Here is a 24,018-nt window from a genome sequence, read left to right on the forward strand (position 1 = left end):
GTGTTCCTCCCAGGTATCTTCGGACTAGATAACTTCTGGTCATGTGGTTTCACTATCACCTGCACCTTGAAGGATCAGGTTACATTTAGATTTTCACTTTAAACCTCTTTTCACTTGAAGCAGTAGATGCGTTGAAACACTAGGATTTTAGAAAAATCAGAAGGCTCAACTGAGAACCTCAGGACAGAAATGCACAGAGCAAAGTAAAATAAATGAATCTTCCCCCCTCAGCTGACCAGCAGTTGGTCCCTTGTTTCCATCTCTTCTGGCAGGGAGCTCCTCCAGCACCCCCAACCACAGAGCGGGACCCACAATTTTGGCTCCATGAGAACAAAATGCCAGGTACAGTTCATTTAAAAATAAAAATAATAAAAAAAAATCTGTAGTCACAGAAGTAAATGTTATTTACACAATAATTTTCATTCTCACAAAGATCCCTGCTACCTTACCTAGAACTCTGGCTTACAGTACCAAGAGCAGCTCTGATTTTTCTTAAGTAAAATAATCAAAAAACTGACTTGACTAGTTGGGAAAAAGCAGCTTTAATAGTTTTTCATAAACTTTTTTCTGCTAAAAATCATTCTCTAATACCCTGAGGGAAAAATTCCAGCTTTTATGATTTGCCAATTTAACCGATAATACTAAAAGATAATAACATGAAGAAGAGATTCCCCAAAGTTGCAGAAAATACATTTCAAAGAGAAGTCCTGCTGCCTTAATTATCCAATTACATTCTTTCACAGAATGTCATCAGTTTAACCAGCCTCAACAAGAACTATTTTAGAACTGTCCTACTTTACAGTAGGACATCATATATATATTCCTGTGTATATATAAATATGCACACATAAAACCAAAAATTCTACTCTGCATTGGCCAATATGCTGCTTTGGGTCTCCTCTCCTTTTGGAAGTTTTCTATCAGCATATTTGGCAAGGGGTGCTTTATAATGTGACACAGCTCTTAAAAAACACTTTGGTCTCTTGTCAAATCTCATTTCTCTGCATTAATCCCATTTAGGAAGTGGACTTCATATTTATTGCTGGACCATCAACGCTTTTGCTAGTGAGCACAATTTACTGAGCAATAAACACCAAGTAGAAAATTAATATTTTGTACTGCTGTGGTCTTCACCCTGGCAGAGGTCACTAGTTTCCGTGGCTTCACTACTAGAGGGTCTGGGCTAGTCAGAGATTTGCAGCGGTTTAAGCTGTTAGTCCACTGCTGGAGGTTGAACTGGAGACACTTATTTTTAGCAGAAGAAGATTACCACCTTAGTTTAGTTAGTGGGAAAAACACAAACAAACAAGAACCACACACCAAGTGCACAGATAGACGAGTTAATTCCCATGGGATAAACAGTGCAAAATTGCTTACATAAACCTACTTTGTATTACCACAGGGTAAGAGCATGCACATGAATAGTTGCTAAGGAATAGGAAATGTAGCAAGTTCACAGCTTTTATTAATTACCCAGCATAAACACGCTTACCTGCCCATACACTCCAGGCAATTACACTCCAAGCAGTCCCACGCTATCCTGAACGCTAAAACAGCAGACCACAGGCATGCACATTTCCCTGACGTCTGTTGTTCAAGGCCTGAATCCTCAAACTGATTTTTTTTTTCTTTTTTTTTTAAACTCACAGTAGGAGTCAGATTTGAGTATTTCAGCAGCTCTTTCTAGCAGCCCTACCTGAAGCCCAGCAGATGATCTCTTTATAGAGAAAGGAAGGTATCGCCTTCTCAAGAACTGAGGAGAAACATTTCCAGTCCTCAAGAGCTGCTCACTTTGCTTATAACCTCTTCATCAATGAAGACAGCAGAGTGCAAACATAGCTATTATGAAGCCTCAATATTAATAAAATTAAACGTTTGAAAATAAAACATCTGGCAGCAGTTGTTTCTTTGAACTGTTTTTATTTGTCCTGAATTTCCACTCTAAAATTTTGGGCTCTTCAGCTATTTTCACCTGTAAATCTGAATGGCAAATTAGGCTTTACTTAGAAAAGGTTGTCCGAGGAAAAAACTGTAAGAATTAGTGATTTTTTTTTTTCGTTTGGCATGGTATTTAGTATATTTAACAGGCTGGGAGAGAGACAACTACAGTAGCATTTTTGCAATACATTTTGCAATGGAAAGGATTTTGAGGAAAAGCACTCTTACCTATGCTTTACATTAGTTTGCCAGTGGTAATCAGTAAAATTAAAAAATATCAGATCTTAAGTAGATACTCGAGTACAGATGTGGATTTTTTTTTCCCCCCTCTACAAGAGAGGGATGCAAGTAAACTCCAGGGAAAACCAGGGGAGGAGGTCAAGCTGTTACACTACTGACAATGACAAGTCACAAAAATCATGAGTTAAGCCCTCAAGGAGGGGGAAGGGCGGGGGAGGGAAGAGACCTACCACCAACACATACACATACAAAAAAACACAAAGAGTGCAGTGCAATTTTAGTATTTGGGGTCTGAAACATTGTCCCACATCCCAAAACCACACGTGTTCTTTTAACATTACTCCTGGATGAATTGGTCCCTTGGCAGTTCTTGAGCACTAACTTCCAAAGCTGCCAGTACCCTGCCAATGCCAGGATCCCATTCTTCCAGGACCCTGCGGCAGGGGAAGAGCTTGTGAAGCAATGACCCTCCCCAGCCAGGGACAGTGCCCCCATGGACGTTAGCATCTTCTCAGCTAAAAGAAACACGGCCCAGCTTTCAAGACAGAGAAGAGGAAAACCAACAGCTTGTTTCCTTTTGAAGGACACACCAATATGCTCATGAAAGCAAGCTCACGCAGTCTCGCATAATTTATTTGTAAGGTACTTGACTGCAGGTTCACTATCTAGAATGGTATTAAATTGTAAGATCCTTTGACCCCCACGCCCATTTGACAGCCCTAAGCTTCAATTACTGTCTACAGATATTTGTGATCACCTTAATTTTGGCACTTAGCACCATCAGCTTTCAAGCTGAGAGTACATAAGGAAACAAACCTCAGTCTATAATAAAATTTATCCAGATTGGCTATTTTTTGTTCTGATACTTGTTTCTAAATAGATTAAACATTCACAACAACATCATTCATTTTTTAATCAACTACTACCAAAGTAATAGTATTTCACTACTAGTAAGCAGCTTAATTTGACAACTGTCTTCTTGACAGGACATCTTGTCAAGAAAATCCCCTGACGAGAAATCCTTCTCTCATAAGAGGTCGACAATTTGTGGGCAGACCACTCAAGTGTTAATTGCCTCCATGTTATGTCCGGGCACAGCCTTCAAAGCCACATGCCACATTTGTCAGGCACTATGAAACGCATGCACAATATTTGCTTAATTATTCTTAAGTACATGCTTTGGAAACACAGATGCTCAGAGGTGGTTTGCCTGTTGTTCTGAATCACGGTAAGTGCAGGTACACGATTATTTTATTTAGCAGTTGAGGAATATTGCAAGCTAATTATAAAAATGAATTTCCACAGTTTCACCTAATGATCACTTTCACAGTTCTGTCTGATGAATACAGACCTTTTACACACAGAGGAATTTTGATCAGAATTAGAAAAGCAGATGCTAGAAGTTAAAAAGTCACTTAAAGTTTTGAAAAACAGGCAGTAAACAGCTATTGTCCTCAAACTTTGGGAAGGAGGGAAGAAAAAACACACACCAACTTATCCATCCAGAAAAACAGTAATTTTTTTTCATTAGAAACCCAAAAACTTAATCTTAATGGCCATTTATTTTCCAGCAGCAAAGTCTGGCTAGTCATTCACTTCAAACCTTGTTTCAACACCTTAATCGAACTGGTACATTACAGACTGGAGTCCTGCTGTCCTACAGAAAGCCTTATCCTTTCCAAAACATACCATAGCCTCTCAGCTATGCAACAGCCTGAATAGATCCAGACTCTAACCAAAGAGCATGAGAAACAAGAGGAGGGTCACACTTAGGGAAATCCTTAAACACACCAGGCTATTCAAGGTCTAAGAGAGCTGACATCAAAAGCAGAGTCATTTGACTCACTTTGTGGCTCAGCCCCATGCAGTTTCATGTTCCTCCAAAATTATTAGGTTTTGTATTCCTATCCTTATATCAGGTGCCCCGATACAAGAAGTTGACAAGTGATAAATAAATGAATACCTTACACAAAACATGGGAAGGACTCTCACACTTCACCTGCTCTGGATATACACTGGCTTCAACCTAATTCACTTTTCTTGATTAAAAAAAAAGAAAAGAAAAAAAAGTCCCTCTTGATTGTATTTTAAACTGAAAAGTCCTTTTACTTTGTTGCGCATTTTTTATTGCGATCATCCATGACGTTTTTCAGATTCTGCATTTGGTACGAGTAACAACAAGTATCACAGAAATCAAGAAAATCATATGAACAAATGCATTTTCCAAAATATGGATAAACTGTTGCAAAGACTAGACAATGCAACAGCTTTTTATACCACCACCATGACAATCTTTCACAGGCACTTCCCTTATGTTTCTTAGTTGAAACAGCAAGAAAAATTAAGGAAATGACATGAAGACAAAATTGGAAAGAAATTTGTCAAAGTTGAGAGTTTTCCAACAGTGAATTAATACACTGTCCAAAATACAAAAGAGCACAAAAATCAGTGTACAATCTGCTAGTTTACAATACTGCTTCAAGAGATGAGCCCCATCATTTTTAACCAAACAATAACTAAAGTAACCTTTGAATGTATCCTTAACTTCCTCAGGTATCATGGCAAAGAAATGACATAAAACAGGAGTTTTCATTCCCACAATTTTGCTAATCACAAAGTCTAAGCAGGCAAAAAATACCATACAAAAATATCAAAGAACATTAAAAATTCCTGCAAGACTCCATTGTCCTCAAAAGATTCTGAATCAAGTCCAGAATGAATAAAATGGAGATGGAAAATGTGCGGAATACCATTTAAATGGGTTCAACCAGCATAACTCCTTTGAACCAAAGAGTCTAGAAGGATGCAAAAACATCAACACTGAAATGATTTCTCAGAAGTACTTTAAAATAATCTGTTAAATAAAAGCCTTGAAAATGTATTCCCTGAGGAAGTCTCCATTGCTTGCAGTGCGCTATTTGAAGATGCTTTTGTGTTCTGCAGTTTAGAGCTGTGTACCTTGCATGCTCTCATTAGGCTCTGTTAAGACATGCCCATAAAAAGAACTTGAATCATTACATGGCAATTTAAACACAGAAATTTCTTGAGTATTCTTGCTCACTATAGAAAAACCGCAAGCAAACAAAGGAAAAGATTATTATCCATCACAGATACCTTAAAGAAACAGCCAACCTAGTCTACCTCCACATTACAAGCAGCATACAAACAAGGACTCGCAAAATTCCTTGTGCTAGGAACAAGGAAAAAAAAAAACACATAAGACTTGAAAAGAAACAGAGTTATAATGTGCTTTTATTGACCAGTCTTCTGACCTTGACAACTTTTGCAGGCACTGTTTCAGTGGAGAGCCTCAGCGTTCGGCCCTGCTGCTTATCCCAACTGTCTCAATGCAAAGGTGACCCAGTTCTCCTCAGTCTCACAGTTATCTCCAAAGGTGCAAATGGTAACAGCCAAAGCTGGGGATACAGGAGAACAGTCCTATCTAGTTCACATTCTGCTCAAAGCAAGCCCTACAGGGTAAAAAGTACAAGTGTGTTGGGCTTTTTCCCCTCCCCAAAATAGAAGTTTAGATTCTGCAACAGTGTATAGTGACTGCCAAAACATATTTTCATTATAGATAGTAAGGGAAGAGGATTCCTTTGAAACTCAATGTATGCATGCATTTGCAGCCCTGTTATTGACAGATATACATCATAAATCACTAGTAAACTAAATGCAACTGCCACTGTCCTTTTCTCTCTTCTTGAAGGAAAAAAAAGAAAAAAAAATCTTTCAGTTTTTCAGTGTGCTCACCCAATCCTTCCAAGAGGAAATACAGATACCTACAGCCTCTCACAGCAATTAAAAGGAGATCATAAAATAGTGTTTCCCACATTTTTTAAAGGTCTTTCATCAGTGTTAAGAAAAAAAAATTTACAACTTTCTTAGGGCAAACAGGAACATTTGGGCAGAAGATGCTGAAAACAGATTACAGTGCGTTCTAGTCACTTTTAATAGGGAATTCCACAGGTTAGGATCTAAAACTAAAAAACACCACGAATATCCAGCTACTAAATCCTTCATTCAGTGTTCAGCAAGCTTCAGTGATCCTGATGAGCACAAGAGCCTTGGCATGGCACAGAGGTAGATCCTGAGGTAGCCTAATCTCAGAAAATTAAAAGCTTTGAAGATTAAGCGCAGGACCTTGAAATGACCCAGAGAGAAAGAAGGAGCTGCTGTGGTTTCTGCGGCTAGTCCCTCCCAGAGAGCCGGCTGCTAGGCCCCGAACGCCCTCGGCCAACAGCTCCAGCAAAGGAGCATTCCAGTGCTGAGCCTTGCTCACCGCAGGGGCGAGAGATCAAAACTGCAAGTCCCAGAAGCGGACTTTAGCTTGCCAGAAACCTGATAAGGAAGGAGATATTCCTAATTACATCTGCTACCCTATTATCCATGGGGGGAGGGGAGGGGGCAGTGGAGGGGGGGTGGTTCTAGACATAACACAAGATCTGCATTTATTCCAAAGTGATGTTATCGTGAGTTGTGTAGGGAAGCTAGCACACAGACTGACAAATTTCTGCTTCTTCTTGTTCACCTTCCTTCTATTCTCTCTTGAAACATGAACAAAAACGGGATGCAGAAGTTCAGATGAAATCTGACCAGTACCCAAAATAGCAAGTTCATTGCATTTCACAGGCTAAATTCCTGTAATACACCTCAGGATGACTTTTGCCTTTTTCACAGTGCCATAATCACTAATGTGCTTGTTAACCCTTAAAATGTCAAATCCTTTTCTGCAAAGCTGTTGACAAGTCAGGTGCTCCCCTTCAGTTTCTGCCTGACCAGTACCTCCTTGTCCTCTACCCCGTTTTTCCTAAATGCAAAGTTTTGTACTCCTCTGAGCTGCATCCCATTGCAGCCTAGCAAAACTTCATGTGTTCAGGACTCAGTCTGCAAACTGGGGAGGGGAGGGGAACAAAAACAAAAGAAAACCCCTCACAACAGTTACATCCAAATGTAACCACCCTGCCATTGGGCAGCACTGCAGGATACGTGGGTGCCAAGATAACAGAAGGGAAGCGTACTGCCTGTACCCAGCAGGTTACCGCCTCTCATCCCTCCACAGCAGTGCACACAGGCCCCTTGGGCTCAGCAGTGCTTCACACAGCGTTGCCTGTTGACCCACTATCACCAGAGGGCAGCTCAAAGACAAACGAAGGTGAGGGTTATAAGACGGACATGCAGACGTGACAGACAAGCAAGACAACACAGAAATTGTTCTCATTTCACATAATCTATTTACAAAAATAATTTGTACCCTAAGCCTTTGCGATGCACCTTAGTCAACTCACTTTCAGTACCCCCCTATCTTTGCAGAGGGACTCACAGTACATTTTACACTAACTGGCAGTATAAGCAATGGGGGGGGAAAAAATCACTTGCTTAATTGACAACAGGTTTCACTATTAAGAGGAGACCTGTACAAACAAAAAAATTCAAAAAATTAGGTTATGTTTTTGTGCATCAGAACACAGTAGACCTAACTCCAAAAAATATTTTCAAATGTTTTTTCTAGGATAGCTACCATAGAGAAACTGAAAATACATTTTGGGAAGAATTCACATCATTGATTTTATATGCCTAAAAGAAGCAGAAAGCAAAACAAGCTGAAAGGTCGCTTTCAGTTCCAAGTGAGAAGTCTGACAGGAAAGCCATCAACCAGTCTCTGCCTTGCTAAATTGCAGAGTGATGCTATCATGGGGTATCAAAGGCAATGAAGTTAGAATTACCAGAAGTACCACGCAGGTATCAATGGAAAGGAAAAAGTGTGACCTGACGACTCGCTCACACATAAAAAGCTATTCCAAAACTGTAAATAATTCTGTGTTTTCATCAAAAGAGAAAAGTTTTCACTGTTTTTGCTTGACTTTAGCTAAAGTTGGCTGCAAATAAGTACTTATTGTTCATTTATACACGATAGAGATGATAGAATAGCTGCAAACTGATGACTAGACCACCTTATATACTGCATACTTCTATTGCTAGGAATTAAATACAGTAGAATATGAGAATAGCCAGTCCAGCTGTATCTGTTGCAGAATTCTCTCCATAGCTTATTTCATTTCTAACAGAACGGTTTCTTTATCTTCCAATAGTTAGAAAAATACACCAAAACTGGTACATACAAAACAGACATGCACAAATGCACACATGTGAATATCTATAATACATTAAAGTTCTTGGCCATATTTACCAGATGGACCACCGAAACACAAAGCTGACTCTAAGGTTCCTGCAAATAGTCCCTAGAAGGTTGTTTCACAATGACGTATTCTTCAGAGGCACAGCTTAAATTTGTAAGCATTAGTCAGAGACATGACAGCTATCACCTCCAGAACATCAGAGATTTGACATGAAAAGTAGAGGAACCATTAAGCAAAGAAGGGCTACATCTCAGTGTTAACAAGCCCTAACCAATTTAGGCTGCAGTTAGTTTTCTTCTGGCATAACTAGCTTACTCACATGCATAGAGTCTATGCCAAAACATGCCCATACAACTGGTTACAACCATGCAGTCCAATACAGCAACCAGAAAGGCACAAATAGCTCTAAATTGTTTGCTCACTTGCATCTTGAATGAAACAATAACATAGAAGGCCCAGAAAAGATCATTCTAATAGCAAATATTTGTACACATACAGGTGCTCACTTTTTTGTTTTCACTTTTAATTCTCAGAGATAGTTCTGAAAGCTGTGTCACATTAGAATAGTCAAGACATTAATCCTGACAGGTTTATCATTCACCATCTTCTTTTAGAGAAACTGTAAGAGCGAACAGGGACGTAGAACCAACAAAACTCTTAATACTAGAAAGGGGGAGACATGCTTACACAAGTAAAACATTTTATCTTTTCTGTTTGTCAGCCTGAATGCACCAAGTTAACCAAACAAACTCCCCAAACCTCAAAGCTTCTGGATCATATGCTTATTTATCTAAATTTAGTAAACATTTACTTACCCAGCATCCTCTTGGAAACCTTCCAGTTCATCTCTTTGTTCTGCTAAGGTGGATTCTAAATCCAGATAGGTACCGTTGTGAGACAACTGCAGCGTGCAGTCGTCAAGCTGTAGAACAAAATTCAGAAGTTTAGATTATAGCAGTAATTCTCTCCAAAACACAGTAGTCTTCCCATTTTCAAGGTCCCTAGACGCAGTTTCTCTAGAACAAACCATATGTAGAGAGGGGAGAAGAAAAAGGGTGCTTTTATGCAATTTAATGTTCTCCAAGCTCAATTCCACATTCACTAGACCATGCTTGGTCACAACAATATCAACGCAACTAACACAGAGAAAATCATTAATCTGAAGGTATAATAATTTAAAGTTTTATCACTGTACCTTTAGATGCCTGTAAGGAGAAAGTAGTGAAGTGAAATTTATAGCCAGGATATGGAAGACTCTTTGTTCTCAGCTCTTACAGTATGTTTAAGCAGAGTTTCTGGGTCTCTGGACAGAGGTGAAAGGAAGAGGCAGCTGTTTTGTGAGCTACTAAAAAGCCTCTGAGAGGAAAAATATGGCCAAGAGAAAGTGCAAGCCATGGTAGCCAGGATGGTGACAGCCAGAAGTTGGGATCCTGCAGCAAGGAAGAAAGTTATCTACCAAGCCTCAGATTTTCTGGCATTCTCATTTCAGGGCAAGGTGTTAGCCTGCCTCAGGGCACAGGTACCAACTTGCTATAAAGGCACTGAGGTCAACCAACAGCCACACCCGAAATGAAGAACCTGCCTGCAATCACATGGAAGAGGGAGAGAAAGATTAATAAACCCTCTTTATTTCCATCCTGTCTTCCCTAGTCATCAAGTTTTCTCTCTTAATTGTTCTAGCTATTAGTAAAAAAGCCAAATTTGATTGAAGTTTAAAAAAACAAAAACACCCCACTTTTTGCAGGGAGCTCCCTACAGGTACCCAAAACTCCGGCCAACTCATCACATGAAGATGCAAAATAATTACTAGACTGAGTGGGGTAACTGAAGAAGCTCAAGGGAAGAGCTAGGAAGTAACATGAGCTCCTCTCTCACCATGAGATAAGCCAGCATTAAATTGAAAGGAACAAGGAAAAAAGCCTTTGCAGGGCAGGGAAACAAGAAGATATTTACCAAAGGATAGGTGAAGGTACAAGGTGTCCTACCCTACTGCCAGGAAAGGAGTGACCATCCAGCTCCAGAGAACCCAGCCCAGAGGCAGAGAAACTACTATCACTGCATCCAGTTTGACAAGCTACTACGGTCCGTTGTTAAGTCTAAGTTCTCCGATGTATCTGGGTTCCTTTCATAATGGGTTCCAAGTTCAAAAATATTGTAGTCCCAAATGTATTGTGTTATTAGACGTAAAACCTAGTCTGATAACAAAACAGTCTCACAACAACCTGTCAAACAGAAGATATTTAGTTCCTCTGGATTTGGCAAAACAAGCTGACAGGTTTTTGCATACCTCTGTCCACCAAAAGGCAACCATGGTGTAATTCACAGCCATGTTGCAAAGGCCACTTTGAGAAGAGAAAATTTATTACCTCACTTGATATAAATCTTCTGCCACAGGTGGCAATCAACAACTCTTTGAGGCAGTAATAAGGGTCTGAAAGTCTACGACTCAAGGAAATTATATCCCTTTATCTTTTTTTAAAAAATAAAATAAAAAATAAAAAGAATTTCAGCAAGATCCCCTGGTTTTGATGAACTACCCATTTTAACTTCCCAGGAAGGTTATGGGCTCCCAGTAATCCTTCAAGAAGCCACGATAAGAACTCACACACATCTGAAGTCAGTACTAAGACATAGCTTCCCAGTTCCCTGTCACTGACCTATATATGCCAGGAAAGACTATCAGTAATCTTACTACAGTTATTCTGGATCACCCGATTTGAAAATACTGCAGAAGAACCCATTCATATTAAGCAAGTGATGGAAAGTGACTTCTGAGTTATTCCACATCATTGTGCTTTCTTTCCACTGTTCATGGTTTGAAAGAAAAGTTCATCTTTTGGAGAAAGTGGAAAAGGTGGAGGGAGGAGGTAAAGCTGGATTTCAAACTTGCTCAGGTTTTCTTTCTCTTTCTTCCTGGGGAAAGAGCATTTAAATGCAAAGAACGCAACATAAATTTTTATTCCGACTCCAGGGATTAAAGAAAGAAAAGAACCTTCAAGCACAGCCCTCTGATATTACAACAGTATTACTATTTTGTATCTTTCTGATTACAAAGGATATTATTAACCTATGTTAAACTAAAACTATATTCTTTAGAGACGACAGACTAAATACTACTCTGGGAAACTTTTTCCCAGTAGCCTGGGATATCAAATGAAATGCTAATTAATTCAAAGTAATGCCAAAAGGCAAACTACTAATTAGATAAATGTTCTGCTGTCACTATGAAGATTGGGAGATTTGCCCACAATTTCCAATTATACTGCATAATTAGGGAAAAGGAACTGTGTTTTACTAATATCTTATGACTTTAGTCTATAAAAAGCATGATGAGAACAGAAAGTACCTAACGTACAAGATAAAGGAAAACAGTATATTCTACCTATTTTCATCTCATCTCCATAGTTTGAGCTGAACACAGTACTCATTCATGCTTTAAAGCATTGGTACAACGTGTCCATTAACAGGAGTTATGGTAAGGGAAGAAACCTGAAACATCTTTATTTCAGTTACTTAACACTGAGTTTTGCCAAAGGATTTTTTTCTTGTGGGTGCGCATGTATAGAGATGGGAGGGAGCAAAGCAATGCCTTTAAAAGGAACAGAAGACAATAAACACTAAAGTCACCTTTATCTATATAGGCTCACCCTGCTACTTTACATCTTCCCCCTCCAAGCTTCACTTGCACTTGTATTTCACAAGCAGAATACAAAAAGAGAAGGTACCTTATGAATTACTTTTAATCAGCAAATTGCCCACCTTTTTAACACAAATGATAGCTAATATTCACTCATTAGTACTCACTATTAGCAATTCAGAACTTTGTTCTTTCTCCTTTGTTCAATGTTGTCGTCACATTTTATTTACTACTCATCGCTTCTCCTGGTCTCTGGAGACTCACAAATGCCCCCCGTTTAGTTCATCCAAGACATGCTCTTCCAATTGAATATAATTCATATTAAAAGCCTTATTATCACCCCATCTTCTTACAGAAGAATCATGTCAGAACCCAAAAAGACAGCCTTTCAAAAAAACAAACAAACCAAAAAAAGATACCAACTGAGCTGTTTTCCATAATCATGAACAAGATGGCTATTCAACTCTTTAAAAATTCATTGCATTTACTCCACTTCATTCTTTACAATTCTTTTTTACTCTTCAGTATCTCCTGTTAGGTCCAAAATTCAGCTTAGTATTTTGTTGTTACTAAACTGCTTAATCCATTATTACTATTACAACAAAGTCAGATTCTAAGGTATTTTCATAAACTTACAAACACATTTTTTTTTTTAAATCTCTCTTGCCAGTCCCTTCAACCAGTAATCATCTTCTGTATCACACTTTGCTGTGCTGTCCAGAAGAGCCAAAAAGTTGATATAGGCCATTTAAATGCAACTCATCCTGCAGGCTTTACAAGAATTGGCTATTTTTCTATAGTCACGTTAAAATACCACCACAGGTATTGTGAGATTATGAACAGTGAGATACACTGTCAAATGGGACAACTGTAATGATGCTTTTTGAGGCAAACAGAATTTCTCCATTTTCAAAGCTTTCTGCAACACTTCAAGTTTTTTCATTGCAGCTCAAGCATCAAATCATATGCTTTTGTAAAGCTATGAAAAGTGTGCATGCATTTGGATTACATTCTCATCTTTTAAAATTAACAGCTCCTTGAGAAAATATCCAGAGCATTTTTTTCGAGTCCCTATGGATATTCCCCAACTCTATGAAGAAGGTCTATCTAGGAGTAGTGCCTTTCACAGGAGTCAGAGGCTGCTTGCAAGCCACACTGCAATAGGTGTAGTTCTTAGATTTGGAGACGTGCTGGTCTCCAAGTCTTGTGCATGAGAAGGCAAACAGAAGTCATCAAGATATGCTAATGTCTACAACAGAAAAGGAGCAGAAGCTAAGCCATGGGCAACAGTCATCAGAACAAGTGTTTTAGGTAGAATCATCAGCAGTGGATGGCCAGCACTAGCAGCAACCATTCTCCCACTGGATTTACATGAAGGAAGTAAGGAAAATAAGACAGTCTTTATGCAAGTATTCCTCACTCAAACTCTAACCGGTATGCTAATTATCATTTTTGGTTTTACACTGAAACTTCACTGAAACATGAAGATCTGCATTCTGTCATGACAGGATAGCTATCAAGAAGCAGCAGCAGCTGCTGCTTCCCTGGTGTGTAGCTGTCTGGTTTAGACAAGAGCAGCTCAGAAAACAAGGTGGCTCTTGACTGGCCTGGATGAGCAGAGGAACCCAGTAGCTCCCCAGGGCACTAGGCAGAGCTGCTCACCTCCCTAAGCAGGAAAGGCTGGAAAAGACACCTGAGGCAGCACTGAGCTCACTAGCTCCTCAACAATTTTCCATAGCTGACTACAAACATAAAGTCAATAAGAGAACCAGATGTTTGCATAAGACAGTCTGAAATGCAAGAAAGAGCTACTAAATTAAACGAGTCCAAGATTTACCTTGTTCTGGATCAAACATCCCAAAACAGAAACAGAGATGTTTGAATTTCCACAGATCAAAGTTGGCATCCATGCAATGGTGACTGACTTTCACTGTCCAGCCATTATTAGCACCTATGCTGCAACTATAACAGGCACAAAAGGAAAACCAAAAAATACCATACACACACAAACGTAAACACCACTATCCAAACAGGTTTTTTAAATTTTTATATATATATATATATATATATATATAAAAAAACACATTTATTCTACATATTTTTCCTACAGTTTTCAAACAAGTGCAGTGTAACAAATTGACTGAATTTGAGCGTCAGATTCGTGTATCCAAAGTGGAGCACTCAGAACACAAGAAATGGCATCGTTAGAGAAGCAAGAGTCAAGTAGCCAACACAAATAAATGCTAGACTCCAAAACTTCAGGACAGCATCCACTGCTTGGAACCGTGACATGCTTTTCCCTCCTGCAGGGTCCTGCTTCATTCACTTCCCAAATGTCTTCAGGAAATGAGACGCAGTACGCTTCACTGCACAGGGTGCAGTTGTTCTTCAAGCAGAACCACGCTGTGCTTTCAATAAGGCAAAGAATTATGCAATCATATCACTAATGACTGAATCATAATGTATATGCCCAAAAGGACAAGAAGTTACACTTGCAATTTTAGCACATGTTTCCCTGAAGTCTTTTAATCATCATCTGCACATAAGGATTTAGGAAAAAAGGTTTGGGGTTTTTTTTGTTTTGTTTTGTTTTTAAGTGGAATAGAATGGTAATTTCAGCATAAGAAACTGTATTGATACCCTCATGAGTCATCACCACAATTAGAAAGTCTTTATTTAAATAACTAAAATAGACTTTTCCCACAGATAATTATATCAGGGGAGAAATACAGGGGGGAAAAAAATTTACAGGAAGTACTTTAAAAGTCTGTCAGATTAATGACTAATAGTTACACTATTACAAGTTTTACACTGAGATGAATACAACTAGTCATGCAAAAGCAAACAAACAAACCTGATCCTTTGCCATTCAACCCATGACAGAGGGGAACTCAGCCATACAAGAGAAGGGGGTCCTAGCTTCAGTACTAAGCAGAAAAAGGCCCGGAAAGATGAAGCCAACAGAGCTCTGCCTTTGCCACCTCGCCTCCTGAGACATCCCCACATCACTGGCGCTCCAGGCCCCAGGCAGCTTTCAGTGACATGGCTGCCGTTTACCCCATAAAAATACATTCAGCAACAAACTCTTAAGTGTTATTTATAGACTACCAGGAAAAAAAGAAAATAGGACAGACTCTCAGTATATTATCATCTTTTACAGGTCACCAAATTGAATTAGTTTTAGCTAGTCTCGACCTGTGGTGCCAAAATAATTTGTACTGCAAGGCTATCAAGCTTACCAGGTCTCAAAATAGTTTAATGGTAGTACATGTGCTATTACTTTAAAAAAAAAAAAAAAAAAAAACCCACTGTCCAAAGAAGTCCTTGTTGCTATGCAACAGAAAAGCTTGTCATTTCTCTAAATTCCACAGTTCCTCCTAAGCACATCTCCAGAAGGAACAAGGAATAGCAGGGCAAAGAAAGGACAACAGAAAGAAAAGAAGATTATCAGCCGGTCACCTGATGCCATAAATGCCCACTTTCAGAAGTTACAATGGAAACTTTCTGAACGAAAAGAGAAAAAAATTTGAGTTCAGTCACTGTTTTCATTTACTGCCTTTAGCTTCTTACAGTCCAAGAGCAACATCCAAAATAGAAATATGGGAGGTGAAGGGAAGGAGAATGAAGCACTTGCTCCTGAACACATGCAAACCACATGCACACCCACAGGCTGAATACCGAAGTCAGCTCCTCTTGCTCCCCTCCCCGCCCCACACATGCTTATGTGCACACCACATACACTCCCGTCTTACTCAAAAAGCCGAATGAGCATATAACACAAAGACACATTGCCATGCCAATAAAAACTTCTGAGAAGCTGTTTTCTTTTCCTCCAGAATGCTGCTCTAGATTATATAGCACCAATCTAAAGTGGACTTTCCTTTGGCTTGTTTTTAACTTCTCTGTCCCAGGGTAACAACAGGCTAGCAAAAGTTAAGGGGGTGGATGCCAGAAACACCCTCCCTCCTTTTCAAAAAGCATAACAGAACCACAGGCCATTATAAAAAGCTTCTCCTCTTCGCTATTTTTTCAGTGACCACAAAACTGTATTTTACAACAACAACAACAAAAAAAGCCGGCGAGCTTCCCTTTCCTCACCTGAACCCCCTCAAGAATCCATTCAGATTTTGGACAAGTGGCTTTTTGCATCTCTCCTAAATGCCAAGAAGGTGTTAAAAAGTCAACAGCCAGTGGGTACAAAAGACAGCGCCAAACATCCTCCTGATCTTATCTTCCATTTAAATAAAGATGGGCATTTTTCAAAAATTCAGTTCAGATAGTGATCAAGGATTGTATTCATACTGTGAAGAGGCCTACATAATGAGTTCAAAAGATAAATTTGTTTACTGGTGTTCCTACCAATTACCTGAACTGACTTTGCAACCATTGGCTGGAGGTACAACACACTCTCATCAGATTTCTAGTTAGAATAACTGGACCTACAGGACAGATTTTGCTCATTTTATTGTTTCCAAAATTACAAAGAAAGGAGAAAGAGAGAGAAGTTAAAGTAATTCAGTATAATCAAACTGCAGAAATAAAATCCCTCTTCTATTTTACCTTCTGGCACAGACTCAGAAAATCCTTATCTTACTGAAATGTCTTAGCTCATCTTTCATTTAAAGATTATTTGCAGTAATTGTTCTTATTAGTGCTGGCATACTCCTTATTCACCTACAGAGTGCTTTTCAGTGTAGGGGGGAAGGCTGATAAAAGTTCCTTCATGCTCAGTTTTTCTTTCTAAATCCAAAGCCTTGTTTTGCTTTACATATCACAAGCTTGACACATTTGTATACTCCTGGTACACAGCTTTTAAACATGCTCCTTTCTGGTTCAGCTGTTTTTCTAGTGGATTGGCAATCCTGTTACCAAGGCCTACAAACGCCAGTCCTCCCCTCACTTGGCTATCTCCTCCCCTTCTTTTCTAAGGCCCTTTTCTAGCCAGGAAAAGGGAGAAGAATCTTAAAAACTCCATCTATTTACCAGCCCAACTGTATTTCATATCTTTAAGCAAATTGCATAAACTGAAATGGTGCAACTCAATCATTTTCTGTCTGAAGCCAAGATCCAAATTGACAATGATTATGCTACACTCAGAAGGCACTGTATTTTAAGGCTTTTGAAATATTATTACAAATGATCCAACATCAGTTTTCTGCATTTGCACGTGGCTGCACCCTTAAAGCATAACAGGGCTGCTGTCATCAGTTTTCACAAAATAATAAAAAGTAGGGATAGCCCAGTGACAGCTCACTGAACAAAGCCAAGCCACCAGAACAATTTTTTGGGCTTCAGAGTCACTACCAACAGACCTCTCACCAAGGGTCTCTCCCTTCTCATGCGACTAGGTGCTACCCAGTCCACACCATGGACACGCACATCCCAGTCATGATCATTTTAGGTTACATGATGGGGAAAGACAAAAGCATCTAGCTCAGAAGCGATGCAAGATGATCCATCTCAGGTAAAAAGCTGTCCATTAACAGAATAAAATGAAAGCAAATAATCATCATGCAATCCAAAGGTTAGTGCCCAAAATTCATAACGTACACTAAAAATTGCTATCATCTCCAAGTCTGACAGCAACCCAATACACCATACAGTCACTGTATCCTAACTGAAAAGTTCTTACATTTCAAGTGGCTCCTTTGCAATTGTTTAAAACAAAACTATACACTCCTTTTTCTCCCATCATGCTTTTTTAATCTAGTTTTGTAATTCGAAATATTTTCTTGATACTTCTTTAAAAATTACATAAAAGCCAATGTTTTTATAAGATCAGAATTTTAAAAGTAAGGTCAGCAACAGGTCCTATATAGAAGGCCGTTTATGGAGAAGGCAGCTGTGCCATCTTCTGTTATCTGTACTCAAAGGTCAGTGAGGTTTCAGAACTCCTAACTCTTCCAATCTTATTTCAAGGTCGGAGAAAAACTCTTTCGCCAGATCTGTGACTTTACACTATTACAAGTAATTTAGCATGCACAAATTTTCCCTAGTTTTGCATCACTTTAGGAGCAATTAGCATAGTTTGTGAGAGTAATTAATAATGCTAACACACCTTTAGTTTACTTTTAGCAGAGCAATACCCATTCTCAAGCTACTTCAAACTTTGCACGCTTATGCAGAGTTCAAGTCCAGTTGCATCAATAAAACAGTGACTATACACAAAGTATAGTCTGAAGGCTTGTGAAGTTGGGCATAGGGCAGTCAGAGAACCGGTATTTTAAAAGGATCTGCTACTCTAATAATGAAAATACTGGTATTTTGAACCCAGCCTGCACTCCTCACCTTAAACAGCAGCTTTCATCTCAAGCCTGGTAGACGCCACAAAGTACTACTGGGGTCAGGTAGTACAGTGTATGAAATGAAACACTAATGCCACATTAGATCCTGAAGAGCCACTGGAACAACACACTGCCAATAAAAATATTCTGCTGAAATAACAAAGAAGCTAAAAACAAACACAGAAAACTTATATTATGTGTTTGACTTAAGAATAACAAAAGGAAGTTCGAAGTTCAGAATTCTGAAACGACGCTATTTCAGGGGTCTCCGAAAGAGAGGCAACACATCATCCTGATAACATCGTGCTCTGAAGCATACCTGCTGCTCCCTCTTAGGCAACAAATTACGTCACTGACTGGCCAGACCTTTTGCTTTGTGATTCCCTGTAACACAGTGCTCCACAGGGAGCAGTTTAGAGTTTACTAGAGCATGTGTTTCCAAATACAAGACTTAGGCTTCCAACTGCAGCCACACGAGCAGTTATAAACAGCGTAAGAAGAGAGCTCAAAACGCCAACAACTGCAAAATGAGAAAGCAGATGAAATTCACTTAGAGATAGGGATTACTGCAATGTTCAATATAAACTGAAAGAGCTAACTGAAATATTAAAAATAATTGAATTTCTGCATAAAAACTATACAAAATTTCATGCTTCTTAGGGAACTAACACACATTCTCTCTCCCCCCCCCATTCAATCATTTTAAGTTAGTTAAATTTGAGATGACATGCAAATCAAACAGCCAACTTAGCAGGCTAAAATTGTTTAGATCAAAACTTCTTCAGCTCCTTAACCCAAACCTACTGCATTTTCTGGTTCTCTCACAGGAAACATAATGGACCTACAGGGTGAAAATAACCTAACCTCTTGTCATTAACTTTTTGGCATCTGTATTCTTCCATTTGCTTTCCCCATCCCTGCTCAGCTTTTCTCAACTAAGCATACTAACAGCTACTCTTCTAGACTTTATGGCTAAGTATATGCCTTCAGCTGAACAGAAAAGAGAGTGGCCATAAGAACAGAGTCCTTTATTTGGCAATACACATGGCTTTTTAGCTGATGCACATGGGATGCTTACAGCTGCCATGCTCTCATTACCATTTGGTAGGAATTACTGTGAAGGTATCCAAGGAAATGGAAATAATTGTGTTCTCTAAGAGAGAGATAGGTCAAAAAAGGGAGAGGAGGGGGAAAAGGATTAGCTTCAATGGAGTTTATCATCTGAGGAATCTTTTGTTCAAGAGTGCGGGTGTGTCTAAGTGTAAATCACTGGGTTAAACCCCCATAAATCACTCTTTCAAAGATAAGAGGAAATCCAGGAAAACCAAAATCATACTTAATTTGAGACAGTTTCATCTGGCTTTTTTTTGTTGTTATTTAAGCTTAAAATTGAAATACTTCAATCCTACAAATATTTTTGAAATCACATAGCAGAATGAATCTGTGATTTGCAGCTTTTTATTTTTAATGCATGTCCCTAAGAACAGGTTTTCCATCAGTAGTCTCCAATTTTTTTGAGCAGTTCAAAGACGCAGCTCTTGTGCTCTAAGGATTCCACCATTACTATTCCCTTTGGATTTGGGATATTACAGATTTCTCACTGCTTATCACAAAACTAAAATACTAGACTATACTGGACTGCATAGCTAGCCACATAGTTTACAGAAGTGCAGCAAACATGCAGTAAGCAACAAATCCAATCCAACTTTTGGCTTCCTAGAAGGCCAAAGCAGAGGAGATTTGGAGTTAATGGAGAGACAGAGTCACTAATGGAAATAAGGAAGCCCAGGGTAAACTGTCTCTTGTGATAATCAAAACTGGACTCAGAGGCTCTTGGTTAGTTATTTGAAAGCTAAATATATACCTATGTATACACACACACACACAAAAATATATACAGAAAAATTTGTTGCATTGAACACATTAACACCAAGGGTTTGTGTGAAATACAAGCCAAAATAAAACATGGCAGGGTTACTGAAGAGAACATCAAGCACCTGTCAACAGAATCATCCTTCAGACACAGTTTGAATTTTGGAGGTTTAAGTGAAACATTTTGTCTATTAATATTATTTTAAATGATTACTGTCATCAACTCTTTCTGATATTTAGACTACCTCTTAAAGGCTCTGTGGTTTCAAAAGCTAACATAGTTTGGGAAGTCATTAAAAGAGCATGATTTAAAAATGGAACTCAATATGAAAGCCCTGAACAATTGGTGAACCTTGAAGACTCCGTTTTTAACTCCTACTTCCAGACTTTGTAAAAGCACATGAGGGATCCCCAAGTCAGATTTTCTACTCTCCAGTAGAAGTTATTCAGTACTTCTGCTTAGTCGTTGTTTTTTTTAAATCATCCATTTTTTCCTTCTGTTTGATTACCTGCCAAGCATTTTCAACCCTCAGCTTTAAAATAGGTGTCTGGACTAGAATAGAGAAACAGAAAGAGAATCTCTGCACTCATTGGGATCACATCTTACTAACACTAATCAGAAAACCACACTGCAATATGACTTTTCTAACTCAGAAGCAAAATATAAGGTTGTAAGGAAAGGATGAATGTCACATTATCAGTCATATCTCAACAGTATTCATTCCTTATTTACACTCTGATCACCTTATTTCAAAAAGCATACAAAGAAAATCACTAGGAACAAACAGCTTCAGGAATAATGCCTGTTCTATCTCCCTTGGACGTGGAGAGGCTCTAAATGATATCAGTGAGGACTAGGTCATACCGTAAGAGAACAAAAAGACTGAGATATTTAGAAAAGAACAGAGTGGGAGAATCATGGTACTGAAGAGGATAAAAGACAGTTATGCTACCTTCTTTTAATTAAGTGCAAATAAAACATATGCTTCAAGACATCAGACATTCGATATATATTTTTTAAATTTGCCCATTATGGTGGTGCTTAAATATCCCTCTAAACCATCTAGTACTAGCCGCTGTAAAAGATAACTGCCATAGTTATCACTTTTTTCCACATAGGCAAGAACCAGAACATACCTGTACTTTGCTGTAAGTATGAAAGATCCAATAAACCAATTCACCTGGGACCACTGTTTCCAGTGCTTGCTCTCCCAAATTTTTTTTAAATCCTTAATGCTAAAAAAAAAATAAAATTAAATTAAAAAAAAAAAAATGCATGAACAGTGGTTATGATAGGTAACAGGGGTCAAACCCACTAAGAGAGAGCACGGCTTTCTGTAGTCCTCCAGAAACTAAGCTCACAGATGGCTAGCTTGTGAATTACAACTGGATTTACCTGCAGAAAGGAGGCTGAGAATTTCCACACACCAAGATGAAAGGTACATGGTAGCTTTATGTACCTAAATGCTGTCATCACCCAAGACCTTGGCATTTGCCAGCTTTAAAGTCAATAGTCCCATGTACATTCTCTAGTCTGCTGTTCCTCAGGTAGACAACTTTCTTTGGGTTACTTTTGACAATTCAATTTCTGGCATATGGTTGCACTTCCTTGCAATCCAACTGGGCAGCAAGCTATCAGAACAGCACAGGAACAGCTGGTTGGAAACATCTGAGGTTGACTTGTCACTGAAGCCAAAGTACCTTGGAAGAAGAAATCCTTAGATATTTGAGAATAAGCAGGGAGGTAGAAAGCACTGTGGACATCATTTGACAACTAAATTATTTCAGTAGCATTCTAAATGCCTAAATGGATGGGGGGGCAGAAATCAGACCCAGAGCATGCCCTGAGGAGGTGGCCTAGTCTGCACATTGTTCTCTCTTCTCAAATTATTTGGCATAACATTCTGTACTATAGATATATGCCTTGATAACCATTTGGTTGAGTTCAAGCGTTCCTCCTAACTGTCTGTAGCAAGACAATTTAGAATGTCCTATTGTGCATGTGTATATCCTGAGGCTGTATGAAACAGCTAGTTAAACATTTCCCAGAGGGGCAGATATACTATACTTAACACCACACAAAATAGTCATCTCCCAACATTTTTGGTACAGAACTGCTCTTTGAAGAAGAAAAAAAAAGAAAAAAGCAATAAACAGCCTGACTTATGATAAGGTAAGCATGGTTTAAGAAACATACATGACTGCTTTCAGAAAAAATTTTTAATATTAAAAGCTGAAAGAAACTTGAAGATTTTCACACTGAGAACTAAGGCACAGAGCCATTAATGCTGCACCCATGCAGCTACATATGCCCAGCTCTTAGTTTGAAACAACACTAGAAGTAAATTTAAACAGGGGGAAGAGTCACACCTACAGCAGAATCAACCCTGAAGAGGTTAACCTGTAATCTCACAGCAAGTTTTTGGTGCATCTAGAAGGAGAAAATGCTCTCTCAAACCTTAGCCCAAGGCCTTCGTCACAAGATCATCCTCCCTGTCTAACTGGGGTCTTTTGGTACTTGTTGCAGTCTCAAAAGTCTGGGAACAACACTGTATGCTTTCTTCTGACATGAGAAGAGAATTACTTATATTTTACTTCATGCTAAGAAAACCAGTGTGTTAGTTAATGAAAATGAATAAAACGGATTTCCCTTCTACAAAGTAATTTTAACCTTCATTTAAAAGTATGTGACTCAAATAGAATATAATTCTCCCATCTATCTCTGATAAAGACAGAAGGCATTTCTGAGTGAAGAGGAAGGGAAAGACAAGTATGTCTCTTATTTTTCATATTGCCTCTAAAACCATGATTCTCTTCCCTCCACTTACTTAAAAGGAATAGTGCAGCCCTAAAAACAAGCAAATAGCACATTCAAGTCAAAAAGAGCAGTCATTACTTTCTCTACAGTATTGAATTTACTATGAATTATATCAAGGACTTTTTTTTTTTCTCATTATGAGTTTAACTACTATCACAATATAAAATATATAACTGAACTTTCTCAGAGCTGTAGCTATTCATCCAGTTTCATTCATTAAGGGTAAAAGTCTCAGTTCACACACTCAAGCGAGAGCTAGCTACAATCAAAAATTCTGAAATATGAAGCACAAGGCTCTGCTTTATTCATGATACTTCAGTTTGCCAATTAATTTAAAAGCAATTTTTAAAGTGGTGCAAATAGACTGGCTTGGTTAAGCTGCTGTCTTACACTACACTACTCTTAGTAAAAGGACTGATGCAAAACAAACACTTATGTAAAAAAAACAAACATAAAAACAATTGCAGTCTGCAAAGTACCAAGGTCTTTGGTAACAATTCTAATCTCACAGTTTATATGCTGGTGTAACTTTATCAGCTCCAAGGGGATGATGTCATCTTCTCCAAGACTGTCAGTGAAATAAGAAACAGGTCCTTTCACCTTACAAGAAGGTCCAAACCTTTTGTTTGGCTTTCAGTGCTCGAACTCTCCCCTGTTGATAAACTAGCCCTGCTTTATTTAAAAGGGGGGGGGGGGGGAATAAAGGAAGGAATATTGGGGATGCATTCAAAAGGCAGTCAGTGAAACAGGAAAAGTTTTGAAATTCTCTGCAGGCTCCTTGCTGTTGTACTTGATGCATGGCGATAGCAACCGTGCGCACCCAGGAGCACTCCTGTGACCATGGAGACACACACTTCTGATGCCTTTGGTTGCTTTGGCTGAGCTTTCATCTCCAGGAACAAAAATAAAAAAAACACAAGAGGCAACATTCAAGCCCATGCTGGCAGCAGTCCAAAGGAAAAATCCACAAACAACACAAAAACCAACAACAAAAAGAATCACAAATTCTCAGCAATTTTCCAACACAAGTAAAAGAAAGTTTCTGGTGACCCAAAAGCCATTCTAAAGTCCAGTTAAAAAGAAAACAGC

The 24,018-nt window shown here is 38.8% G+C and overlaps 1 protein-coding gene across 1 annotated transcript in view; it reads right to left on the reverse strand.

Moving 5' to 3' along the window:
• Positions 1-24,018, reverse strand: part of LOC106492840 (FH1/FH2 domain-containing protein 3-like) — a 292,303-nt gene that overhangs the window by 253,850 nt on the left and 14,435 nt on the right. The window contains exon 2 of the mRNA XM_067291169.1: positions 9,134-9,240. Within this exon, the coding sequence (XP_067147270.1) occupies positions 9,134-9,164 (31 nt within the window). The 5' untranslated portion in view covers positions 9,165-9,240. The remainder of the gene's footprint in view (positions 1-9,133; positions 9,241-24,018) is intronic.

The sequence above is a fragment of the Apteryx mantelli genome, chromosome 2 (assembly GCF_036417845.1).
Source record: "Apteryx mantelli isolate bAptMan1 chromosome 2, bAptMan1.hap1, whole genome shotgun sequence".
Taxonomy (NCBI): domain Eukaryota; kingdom Metazoa; phylum Chordata; class Aves; order Apterygiformes; family Apterygidae; genus Apteryx; species Apteryx mantelli.